The sequence below is a fragment of the Notolepis coatsorum genome, assembly GCF_963971535.1.
Source record: "Notolepis coatsorum genome assembly, chromosome: 20".
In the NCBI taxonomy this organism is placed as follows: Eukaryota; Metazoa; Chordata; class Actinopteri; order Aulopiformes; family Paralepididae; genus Notolepis; species Notolepis coatsorum.
The window spans coordinates 58,387,260-58,400,739 of NC_140184.1; the positions used below are offsets into that span (position 1 = coordinate 58,387,260).

The window sequence follows — 13,480 nt, forward strand, 5'->3', positions numbered from 1 at the left end:
AGTGCATGTCCGGCGTCTTATAGCAGGACGCGGGGCGTGGCCTGGTCACGTGCATGTGAGTGCAATTGTTTGTTCGTGAGCACAGTAGGTGCTAGGAGATAAGAGATATCTCATTATGGCAAAGAGCGAGACGTGATGGCCAGTATGATATATAACAGAGTTTTCCGTAAACTCTGGTTTCACCCGTCCACACGAATAGCCTAAACATTTTCACTATGGAAGGAGTTTTCAGTGACTTAAAACGCAGTTTTTGTGTGGACGAAAGGCCAAAACGCATGGAAAAAACGTTTTTTAAATACCCACGTAGATGTGGACAAGGCCTTAGAGTAGGTTTTAAAAAAAAACACACATTTGTACCGCATTCAAAAAACTGCATGGTTTTTGCCTCAAATTGCATGGGATTGGCATAATGTGGGCATGTCTGTAAATGGGAGACTCCCATGGCTATACCCCCCATTTTCATTCAGATATCTTGAGATGAGAGGTCAAAGGACCCTTTTGAAAATGGCCATGCCATTTTTTCCCTCGCCAGGATTTTGCCTAACTTTGCAGCCTTATTTAGCCCCCTTCCCGACAAGCTGCATGACGTGGAAGTTGGAACCAATGGATTCCTTAAGTCATCTATTTTAACAAGATACTATCTTCACTTTTTTCCCAACGGGTTGCTTGCAGGGTTAATGCATAGCCTACACAACTCATTACAATTATGTTCTCCCAAGCAGACAAAGGGAGTTATTTTCCTTTATATATATATATATATATTTACTGTACTGTAAAAGAGCTGGATACATAGAATTAAGCACAGTGAATCAATATTAATTTTACAGACACATTTCAAAACGTGTTAAATGTTGCAATGTGAACTGTGAGGGAAATTGAGTGGTGTGCCCCTTTAATTGAAACTAGAATGGAATTGCTATCTCTATGGCTGTATGACCAAGCACATATACAGCAAATAGTATAATAGCCTATGTTTTCTAATTGCATGTTTGTTCCCTGGCAGAAAAAAAGAGAGATCTTGTGTCGGTATAGTTTTTTTTTTTTTTATTTATCTTGTGTTTATTTATAGGACACTATAAGAAACCTGTTATCATTGCATTCACCTGCTGAGCTACTGGTCAGTAAGGACAGGTGTAGGCTATGTGGTCTATTATAAACTGTGCACTGCATGCAAATCCTCAAGCTGATGACCTACTTCTTCTTTTCACATCATCAGACACTCCGCTAAAATCCATAAATTAAGGAAATTAACTGATGGGGCCCGGGGCAACTTTGTAAGCTATTTAAATCTTTAAATTTACAACATCCCTGCATACTTTATGTAATTGAACTAACTCCGGGGTTGTTACTTTAATGAGTGAAAAAAAAATCCAGTTTCCCCTCTAGTTTGTTCTCCTGGAGACAACAAATCTATGCCAAGGGGCAAGACTCGTGGGCTCTACACTGCAAGAGGGGCGCTTAGAGGCACGCGCTCTGGTGTGGTGTCTATATCGTTACGTTACGAGAATATGCCAACATAAAGGATCAGGCATCCTCACACCTTAATCGTGCTCAGCCGGAACCCACGGTCGAAAATCACCAGGAAAATGTTTTTTTGAATATGAGTCATCAATCATGATGATGTCACAAAAGAGAACACTCCAAATGAGTTCTTCTCTTTGACCAATAATCATTCTCTACACTGGTTGGCGCCAAATATCAAGAAACGGGAAGAAAAGAAAAACATTCTTGATTGTGGAACACAGTAATTACTAGGCTCAATGCAGCATCAATTATTCACAATTATTTGCACGCAAATAAACAAACATACAAATAAATAAATAATGTCGGCAGTGTGTGCGCACCTGGAAGAGAGAATAGTCTACCCTATCATCACACTTGACTGTCTCACGTCAATGTAAAAGTGGTCCAACAGTTTGTGCTGTAACAGTATTCGCCTGAACATACACGTTCGGTGTTGGAAAATAACAACGCGTGGTATAAATGTGCCCAATTATACGAAATCTTTTGAAATTGTAACATACCTTTTGTGTGCGTTTATTTGGCATAGCCACATAATACACATTACAATACAACATGTCTAGTTTGTTGTCTTGTGTGTAGAGACATTATTTTTAAACCATTAACAATTGTATTTCCATATTAATCTAGGCAGCCCTATAGCAGTCGTCATCCCTGTTTGCATGGGACATCTTCACGGCAGACATCTCCATCTAGCCGCGTGCTATAATTGAAATGGCGCGTTTAGCCGGAGGCAGGTTGTGTGAGGGCGCTTTTTTTTTGCAATAGCAGCAGCATGCATGTCGATAGACGTCATTTGGTTTTAATGGCCTACAGGAAATTTGGCGTTGCAATTCGAGACATTAAGGCAGCGAGGACAGGGGAAATCGCCGCATGAAAAGTGTTCCAGGGATATATCTTCATTTCCAGCATATATATATATTTTTACCAAGACTTTATCAACAAGTTACTGCGCCTTATTATACCCAAGTCAAGGACTGTGGCAGGCTGTTGTTTGACTTTAAATTGAGCAAGGCTGGAGATGGAAATGCATGCCTGCTAGCTGAAGATGCCCGGGGAGCTATTACATCAGACGAAATGACAATGATTAAAATCAGTTTTTTCCTGCTCTAAATCTATTGAGCGACTGACACTTACTTGCCTGACAGGCTTAACTGGACACCGCATTCAACCTATACCCCATGCAAACCACAACTTTAAAACGTTAAGGGGGAATGGTATATTTATTTATGTTTTACTTTTGCCGGAATTCACAGAAAAAATAACATAAGTTATTATATCTGTGCAGTCATAATTTCGGGAATAGGGAATAGTGCGTTCCTTGAGGAAAATTGCCTGGGCGAGAGTGGAGTTGAGCTAATTGTACCCTAATCCCTGCCCCAGAGGCGTGTGGAGAAGCCCGGAGCAGGAATTCTTTTTGAGCTCTGCTCTGTTATTTAGAGACGGATTATTGTCTTTCTTCTTTCTCATAACAGACCGGCAGTTTCATTTAAGCAAAAGAAGGCAGAGAAGAACCTGAAATACGAAGCAGGATTCCAACAACACAAATATTAAGTGTATGGGGGAAGGATATATCACATCTATGTACATGTACAAGGTAAGAACGTCGCTTTGCTTCCTGTGCGCTTTTGGTGGAACGAGCTTGGTGTAATGAACAAGTCAAACCAGCCCGAGCAATAGACATTTTAAAGCCACAGGGCGACCGTGTTGCAACTAATCTATCACTTCTAGAACCTGGTGTTTTAAAGCAGGTTGAGGATACGGTGTCAAGAGTTCGTTTGGAGACTGGGTTCGACTCCATGAGGAGCGCTTGGTAGCCTCATGTAGAAAGTATAGGGCTTTTGAACGGGGGGGCGCGCGTGCAGACATCAGCGGGGACTGATTGATACTGACACGGATTCTCAGTCCTGGACTCCTACAATGTTTGAAACGGTACGGTACACGTTTATATAAAAAATAATGTTTTTCGCATGGTGTAGCTAACCTAGTCTGTAGTCTAATTTTCAAAAAAGTAGTCGTTCTCTATAACCTTGTAGTTGCCGCGAGTATAGCCATGAACTTCAACAGTAACGATGTTCTGTCCAATCTGGACACGACCAAATTATTCGAGGCTTGATGATGATTCCCTTCATTGTAGACGATATACTCTTCGCTTACAAGTTACAAATAGACTATTTTACGCGTCAATTACGCGCCTTTTGAAATTACACGTGTTCTGTATGCTTTTATGGTACTGTATTTAATAAGACGCCATATTGAGCATTTGGTAGAATTAGGTTATTCTCGGGCATATATGCGCACTGTTACGTTGAACAGTGTTGATGTCATTTTTTTTATTCTACTGTTTAGAACCAATTGTATTACGCACAATGCTTACTTCCCGGATGTGTCAATGCAATTGGTTATGAAATAGAGTATAGGCATAAAGCTGGCTACTGGTGGAAAACCAGTTACAACCATGATATTTTCTATTTAAAAAGTTGATCCTATAGCGCTCTATTATTTTTTACAGATGCATGTGTGTGTCTCTCTCCCCCCTCTCGCTCTCTGTGTGTGTGTGTGTTATAGGCTATAGTGGGGTCATTGATCAATTGATTGATTAATAGAGAGAGCGAGACGGGAGGGAGAGAGAGAGAGAGAGGGAGAGAGAGTATAATATTCCTCACAACATTCCAACATATTGCCCTTGGCTACATGAAGAGATGGGTTATTGGACCCCAAACTTCTCAAGTCTTTTGAAGTCTTCCTTTCGCTGTGGTCTGAAATATTATAATTGAATATCCTGCTTCATCTGAGCAGTGAAGCGGGCAGCAACACCCTGGAACATTCTGTAGTCCTTTGTGCCAGAGGCCACCTCGCCCGGAGCCAGTGTCATGATCTGCGGTTAGAACACTACTGTCTTGGTTTAGCCTACCTTGTTTAATAACAACGTCGCAAATGTGCGTCTGCATGGAAAACAAGTCTATGAAATGTCTTTAAAGTCGTGAGTGTACTATCCCAATAGGCTAGCCATATTTATGCACATACAGTATGGGCTATTCAACTAAATTGTTCAGGGGGCCACATTGTCAGAAACCCAAGGGGCCAGGGGCCGGACTGCCACGGCGCCTCCCCGTGCTATGAATATATGTACACTTGACACAACACGCAACCACATTTTCACAACTTTTATTTAACTACATTGCAAAAGTAGTATACTTTAAAAAAAAAAGTGCTTCATTTATGTGCCACATCTGCAACATCTCCTGCAGAAAGTGCTTCATTTATGACTGTGCAACAACTGCAACATCTCCTCTTCAACATTTCAATATAAAAATAAAATAAAAAACAAACAAGTGCATGATGTGCATCTGAACATTCTAACATCAACACTTGAACAAAAAAACACATTTATAGTGCAGCTGAGGTTATGAAAAAGTGCTTCATGTCTGTGCAACAACAGCAAATCACAGTATCTTATTAGCACTTATTGTCCACTCTTAACTCTCAAACATCAGGGGGGTGGGGGGCAGACAGGCCTAGCCTACATACACACATCTAATGAGAGCGATTGCACTTATTTGACTGGGCAATGGCAGAGAAAGAGGGTTCATAGGAAGTGAGGGCTACCCGCAAACAGTGATGCAAATGCTCATTTGTCAAGGAGGCACGGTTGCTTGTTTTAATGGAATTCATGTGAGAGAAACTGGATTCACAGGTGTATGTTGAGCCAAACATTGTTAGCACAGATATTGCCAGCGTTTTTATTTTGGGGAATGTCTTGACATGAATACACTTTATCCAAAATGTTGTGGTGGATTCATTCTCAAGTGCCTGCTTCAGAGCAGATGAAGCTAGCTTGCATGTCAATTATTTCAAGTTGCAGGAGACCTTCAACAATGTGAAGTGATGCAAGGAACTCTTGTCCTTTTGTGGAAATAGCAGCTACATTGGCAAATGGGTTGCTCACAAAATGCATCAATTCTCTGGACATGTCAAATTCATCAAATCGACTTGCAAAGTTTTCCCTCAATTTATCAATGAAATCTGTCATTAATTGAGTGACTTTTGGCTCAACTGTGCGTGTTAACGTTGACATGAAAAGAAAAAAGTAAAAAAAAAAAACAAAAAAAAATATTTAAAAAAAATATTTTTTTTTTATTTTTTTTTTATTTTTTTTTATTATCATGTAATCTTTGGCGGGCCGGTCAGAATCATCCCGCGGGCCGCCAGTTGAATAGCCCTGTGAGTATCTGCTTTAGACAGAGAGTTTTACAACCGAGATTCGGAGGGAGAGAGGAAAGGGATGACCTGCAGCAAAGGCCTCAGGCCAGATTTGAACACAATACAAGCCTAATGGAATGCGCCTTGAGCCATCTGGTCTCGACACTATATATAACTGTGGGACGTTTTGAAGTTTCTCCAATTTTTTTCTTAAGCTATATACAATTGAGGTTCCAAGAGCTGGATATTTAATTTGAGGCCTATGGGGCAACAATTTACTATACTTTTTAATGGCTTTGGGATTAAGTCCAGGCTATTCCTCAGAAAAGTTGACTGAAATAGGCTGTAAGTACAAGTGAAGATGAGATGTTGCCTTAAATTCTCCCAGTGCCATATATCCATCAATAAAACGCAGAGGTTCCGACGGATTGTATCGCTGTGCCCTGACCTGCAGCGCATTTTCTGAGTGACCTCGGAGTTGTGGAGGACCGGGGACTATAGTGCGTAATGGATGGAGGACCGGGGACTATAGTGCGTAATGGATGCACAGTCCGCATCAACTGTCACATCAGAGTTAACCTCCGAGTCCTGATGCACCTCCGTTGTTTGTTATTGTAGTAAATTATGTTACAGGCCTATTGTCATATTTTATTTGATCTCATGCTGTTGATATATATATATATATATATATATATATATATATATATATATATATATATATATATATATATATATATATATATATATATATATATATATATATATATATATATATATATATATATATAGGTGTAACTATAGCATAAGAACAGGAGATAATTAATCTAATAATCAGTCACACTCACAACGCATTTATAATTTGACTAACGTTATATATAGGTGGTGCTCTTCTCTTTTAGATTGAATGATGCATTCTTGTTATAAGCATATACACCATAATGCTGCCTGGCTGTAAATTAAGTTATTACGTAGAAAATGGCTATCGTGTTTTACGCAAAAGCATGGCAATCAGTCACACAGGGATCAATCCTAATAATACGTTTGCGCCTGTGTCTGTAAAACTGCTCTCGGTCTCTCTCTCTCTCTCTCTCTCTCTCTCTCTCTCTCTCTCTCTCTCTCTCTCTCTCTCTCTCTCTCTCTCTCTCTCTCTCTCTCTCTCTCTCTCTCTCTCTCTCTCTCTGTGTGTGTGTGTGTGTGTGTGTGTGTGTGTGTGTGTGTGTGTGTGTGTGTGTGTGTGTGTGTGTGTGTGTGTGTGTGTGTGTGTGTGTGTGTGTGTGTGTGTTTCAAGAACAAAGTTGCAGAATGCCCTCGATTCCTTGCTCTCAGATTGGTGGTTGGTGTGTCTGGGCATATCACGTCTAACGCATAACGCGACCTTTAATTAGAATATTGCAGCAGCAGTTTGTTTTCTGCCCCTAGAGGCTGACACCTAGCATTCCTCTTTCTCTCTGGCTCCCTAATAAGCAGCCTCCTATCCACGCCCCCGGTGCAGAATGAAAAGATGCAAACATACTTAATTAGAGCGGTGGCAATAATTCTTAAGCTAAATATGCGACCAGACAGACATGGAAGTGATCTGATGGGATTCAGATGCGCAGCACTGGAAGATATCCGCTGTCCCGAGTAGAACCATTTATTTCGATGGCTTTTCTATACACTTGTTTTCAGGAAGGAAGAAGCATGTCACGCCTCTCTTTGACCCGGTCCCCGGTCTCTCCTCTGGCCTCGCAGGGAATCCCTCTGCCGGCGCAGCTGACAAAGTCGAATGCTCCCGTTCACATTGACGTTGGCGGACACATGTACACGAGTAGCTTGGCTACATTAACCAAGTACCCCGACTCTCGGTAAGTATACCTCTATAGCCTATTCTGTTGTATTAAACTTTTACACGATTTAATCGATAGATTTAGAAATTTCTCTCGGAATTTGGGAAATGAGCCCAAAGTATTTTCATGTTGTGGAATTTTCAAATATAATGTTATAAAACAAGTCACATTAGTCATTGGTTTGAGGTGAAGGTATGTATTTATTTGTGCAGTATAGGCTAGCCTACTGTATCTTTCTGTATCCATCTTAATATGACTTTACATCTCTAGTCCAATTATTAGTCTCTAATGGTTCGTTTTGAATGAGCTAATTAATGATAAAATACTAAAATAGCTACTTGATTTTTTATTTTATTTTAGTTTTATTTGCTTAGTAAAACTTAGAGAAGAAACACTCCAAAATGTATTCAACTGATGAAGTAAATGTCCTCCATAGCCTTTTTCAAATATCAGGGTACTGTGATGTGTAAAGTGGGATTTTAACCCCAATTATATACGTTTGTTTGTAATACTTGGGTTGTATCTGCAGGTTTGGTTGCATGTTTACACCGTGATGAGCATGCCTCAGCTAATGGCCTGACTGTTTAAAAGAAAAACCCCGCTGCGTTCAAATGACACACAGCTAAAAGTATAGCCTATAACTTAACAGCTGATCAGTGGAAGCTTTCTATAGAAATGACTCCTTGCTGCTTCAAGTGTATTGTGCTATACACACCGTCTTAGTGTCGACTTCAGTTGTTCCATTTCAGCCAAGGTAAACATATCAGTTTGTTGGAAAATCTGACTAGATGGCTAACAGTAAAGTATCCGTATGTAATCCTCCTGGTAACAGAACCTCTGTGATCTTCACTGGGTCCTCTGGCAGGAAATCAATGACTGTTTCAACTGTGTCTCTGGCTCCTTTACTCTTTAACTCAACTGATGTAACATGTAAGTTCATACCAGGGAATGGTTTAGCCTATTATTGTTTTGTTTTAATTGTTAAGGTCTGGTTTACCATCTCGCTTCAATCTGCTCTGTGCGTTGCACTGTTTATTGAATGGGCTGGGCTTCAAAACATCAGATTCAGTAAAAAGGATTACAAAAATATATATATTATAAAAAATCTATCACATTAATCTAAGATTACAAGGATTATATGTTCTCTGTTGTTATGAGGCTCACAACATAATGAATCCACATCACACCAGACACTTTTTACAGACATACAAAAGAGGCTTTTTGTTGTTGTTTGTTTCTCAAAAGATTAAACATATTTTAACATTTCTTTTTTCCTCATCTTTCCTAAACTGCATCAGAACCTCACAATGATTTTGCACGTTACAAAGACTTAGAGCACACAAAAAAAAACATGCAAATGGAGTCATGTCAGACAGCTCCCAAAACACTGTGTTTTCCTTTACAGTGACGGTAATGACAGGATACCAATGTGAATGTCGGATCTCTCTCTCTCTCTCGCTCTCTCTCTCTCGCTCTCTCTCTCACTCTATCTCTCTCTCTCTCTCTCGCTCTCTCTCTCCCCCCATCTCTGTCTCTGTGTCACTCTGCCTCCTCGTTGTACAGTTGGCCCGAGGGCTGCACTTTCCACTGGAGCCAGTGGAGGAGAAGCCCTTTTGTGTGAATTAGGATAATGTCTGACAGAAAGCAAAACAATTACACTGGAATAGCTCCGGTGTATGCAGTGTTCTAGACCATATCCGGTCCAGTCAGTGGCCTCCTCGTGGAAAAACCCCAAACTTGACAATTAAGTAACAAGGTTAAAGAATTTTTTAAGTTGATGATTACTTTTAATAGATTGTCCCCTTAATAATGCAGAGTGCAAAGAGAAACTTAGTCTAGTAAGTAATGTGTGGCTATTCATCTTCCTCTGTTCGGGCCACATTAAGGGACAGGGGTCATGAAACATTCATGTGCGCTCTGTGGAGCCTTCAGGATGCAGAGGAACTGAAACTGGAGGGAATCGGGATAATGTTCCAAGTGACAAGGGAACTATTTTGAAAGGGACCTCTTCACATTTATCTTTTGATGACTGACTTCTTCTTTTGGTGTCCAGAGATGATATTTATACTGGTTTCACTTTCATGACTGCACTGTAATGTACAGTTTACCACTACGACACTGCAACATTATTGACTATACGTGAGGTATTCATTGGGTAAATATCATCCACACTTAGTTTTCATGTTTGACTTACCACTACTTAGAGCTCTTGGAACACATCCCGTCACGTGTATCATCCAGTAGGGCGGAACAAATATATAACATTGTACCGATATCACAAAATGAAAGAACTGCAGTGGGGGAATTCATTTCAAATCAATATCAGTAATACACACAAGCAAAGAGTTAGCATGAATTAAAAGTGTTTGCTTCCCAGTAATCCTGTGAGGTGACAGGTGATCAGAGGGAAGTCCAACATAAGATAATTTCACAATTTACTATTGTACGCATACAGCCACCGGAAGGGTTTCAAATACCTTTTAAGGGCAACGTATATAGACTCTTAACAAACAAGACTCTGACAATACACCACTGTTTCCCCTGCAGTGGATGAATTCACCCAAGGTCTCTGGGTGTTTTGTTTCTCCTCATCCTGCTCTGAAGGCTGGAATTCATTGAGAGTCCATGAGAGACAGATAGCGTCTTTTCCTTTCATGGTGGAAACAGAGTGATATCTGCACTCGACCCGCCCACGCCCCCGGCCATGGATCTCTTTGGGCTCCAAAGCGTTACTGTAGCTGAAGTTGTGGAGAGGATGAGTCTGACATGTGTGAGTCTATGAGATGCCCACCTACCGCCCGCTGCCTCCACTTGGCACCGCTGGGATGGCAGATCTGAGCGGTTCCTGTCCTTGACAAACTCCTACACCCACCACTCTCTTCATTTTACTTCCCCCTCTTTCTCTTCTCTCTCTATCTCTCTCTCTCTCTTTCCCTCCCTCTCTTTTCCATATCTATTTATCATTTTTCTATATATTTCTCTCTCTCTGTCACTCTCTCTCTTTCTCTTTCCCTGTCTCCCTCTCTTTTTCTATCTATTTATGTCACTCTCTCTCTGTCACTCTCTCTCCCTCTCCCCCTCTCTCTCTCTGTCACTGTCTCTCCCCCTCTCTCTTACTACTGGATCTCTACCTGCTTTTCAAAAGGGCAGACACACAGTATAGGGCACCCCCCCCCACCAATCAGTGATTTACCAAAAGGAGAAACTGAGACCAGGAGAGATACAGAAAATGGAGGAGGGAGTGGGGGGAGGGGGGGGGGGGGGGGGGAGCAAAGAAAAACAGGCAGCATTTTAATTGCTTTTTAAAAAAGTGGAGATGAAAAACAGAGTTAGCCTGGAGGGGTATGGTGAAATTCTAGCTGGAAGAATTGCAAGACCATATGAGAAAGGAACACCTCAGGCTGAACAGGGAGATGAGTATTGGTTTTTTATAAAGCATTTTGCATCGATTTCCAGAGAGAAAGGGAGAAGGCGAAAGATAGAGAGAGAGAAAGAGAGGATAGGAGGAAGGGAGAGATGGAGGGAGAGAGAGAAAGAGAGGATAGGAGGAGGGGAGAGATGGAGGGAGAGAGAGAAAGAGAGGATAGGAGGAAGGGAGAGATGGAGGGAGAGCATATTTGCTCAGCTTCTGTATACAGTCAACTGGAAAGAGAGAGAGAAAAAAAAATACAAATTCATCATGATAGGGTTAGAATTCTAACCCCTCGTGTTGGCTGTTCGAATATATACCTGATACAGCCCCCCTTTAATACAGGCTCGGACACTTTTACAAAGCAAGGGATTGTAATGAAAATTCAATGCAATTTGTCTCAGAGATGGAGACTCTTAAGTCAGTCCAGCTGTGTGTGCATTGAGATTCCCATTGCGACTCCCTTCCTCTATGTCTTGTAATATAATTTGACAGGGCTAGGGTAGAGAGAGAGAGAGAGAGAGAGAGAGAGAGAGAGTGTGTGTGAACAGGATTTTCTTTTTTTGCATGATTTTCTTTGTTGTTCAACTTCCGTCAACTGACATAAAAGCTGTTACCGTGATTAAAGAGCCGATTACATCAAAATGACAATGATAACAGTGAAGCTGAGCCCTGAGTGCCAAGAGCTGTTTCTGGGAGAGAGGATAGATATGTGCAGAGAAACCGTTGAGGAGGTTTAAGTTCTACAGATCTGTTGGGTAAATCATACATTGATGCTGAGCAGACTTTCCAGGTTATTTTCCTCCGGTGAATGTTCATACAAATAGATGTATTTTCAAAATGATACAGTGTAATTATCATTTGACCTACTGGATGAGGTGGTTCGACCTGATGAAAATCCACTGGGCTCAACATTTTGTCCGGAAAACAAGTGTTGGAGCAGGATAGTGTGTGGGTTCTTTCTATCTCATTTATGGATTCTCCTCTCATGGACTAGTTGATGAGGTACCTACAGGTAAGACACCAGGGAAACCACACCAGGAATGAGAGAAATGAATATCTGTCCAAATGTATCTTGAGGCATGGTGCAGACATTGTGGGATCTAGGCTAACAGATTATAGCAATTTCCAGCCTTTGCCTTGATGAGCCCCTGTAGCCAACTTCATAACTAACCCCTCCATCTCAAAGCACACTATTTGAAGAGGTCAACCGTTGATGGTGGGCGGTAACAAGTGTCGTATTACGCCGAAGTCCTGTCAATAATTTATTAAAGATTAATTTGATAAACTAATTTGAGATTCTTGCTCTACAAATCCGTACAATCTTTCTTTTAAATTGTCAAGCAAATAAACGGAGCCTAATGGACAGTGCTTTGACTCACCTCTGTATTTTATCTAAAATATTGGTACCATACCTGCATATAGAATTTGGTCCAGCCCAGTGATGGACCGCATAACCCACTTCACTCTGCCCTCATACAACAAAGAATGACGATCCATGAGTGGTCCGGATCTGATTGCCAGAGTAGGACCCTTTTTGGGGCAGGATGAACGAAGCCACTATAACCAGATCTGACCCAGATATGGCTTCAAGTTGGCACTGTTGACATTCGATCTACACTGGCCTGTGGTATGCGAATTTCCTCAAGGGGATCAATAAAGGAATATCTTATCTTGAACTGTGCATGAAGATGGCAAACAAGATCTGGGCCAGTTGTTGAATATTTGGCTCAAACACATGGCCTAAAACTGGTCCTGCTCTGGCAACCAGAACTGGACCACCTATGGACCTCATTATTTCCCATGGACCTCAATCCTTTGCTTTATGGTCGAGGGAAGTGGGTTATGTTGAAGACACATTTGATCTAGGATGTTGCAGGGCAACCTGCCACCAATTCTGTCACCAAGACTCCCTGGCCATCACGTGCTTTCACTCTATTTCATTGACTGCTTGAGGCGGTGCTTAGCACTGGAATGGTTCGTACCAGTAAGGTCAGGAGGAACCAGCAGCACTTTTAGAAATTTAAGGCATAGGTAAGACAGCTGCTATCACAGTGTGAGCAGTGGCTACGATGACCCTGTAGAACCGGACATAGAGGAATGACTTTCGAACGACTTTCATAACTTGGAGGAGGGTAATCTGAAGTTCAGTATGGTCTTATCTACAGATTGGACGCACGTTCACAGGAGTAGATCTGGCCAAAGGATTTGGATCGAAATAATATTTTTTTTAGAGAAGGTGCAGCCTTCTATGATATCATTTTTTAAAGCTCTGGTATTTATTAACCTGGACTCTATCTTTCTATAATTTAAATACACAGCAGTCAGCTGAAGCTGGCTTGCTTGATACTGGATCAATTCTAATGATTATGGCCCCTATCAGTCGGTTAGATAAACTAAGATAAGATATTCCTTTATTGATCCCCTTGGGGAAATTCAGGCATCATAGCAGCATGGGGGAGGGGGGAGGGGAGGTACAGGTAGTAGAAGACATACAGATACAGGTCACAGTTACATTCGA

The 13,480-nt window shown here is 41.2% G+C and overlaps 1 protein-coding gene across 4 annotated transcripts in view; it reads left to right on the forward strand.

Moving 5' to 3' along the window:
• Nucleotides 1–2,361: 2,361 nt before the first annotated feature.
• kctd15b (potassium channel tetramerization domain containing 15b) overlaps nt 2,362–13,480 on the forward strand; it is a 74,250-nt gene continuing 63,131 nt past the window's right edge. Inside the window, exons 1-3 of one of the 4 annotated variants that reach the window (XM_084337378.1) lie at nt 2,362–2,738; nt 2,997–3,118; nt 7,393–7,568. In XM_084337378.1, coding sequence (XP_084193504.1) covers nt 3,080–3,118; nt 7,393–7,568 — 215 coding nt within the window. In that variant the 5' untranslated portion in view covers nt 2,362–2,738; nt 2,997–3,079. Of the gene's footprint in view, nt 3,119–3,300; nt 3,454–7,392; nt 7,569–13,480 lie in introns of those variants that run through there. The other 3 variants (XM_084337380.1, XM_084337379.1, XM_084337381.1) reach the window with 3 other exon arrangements.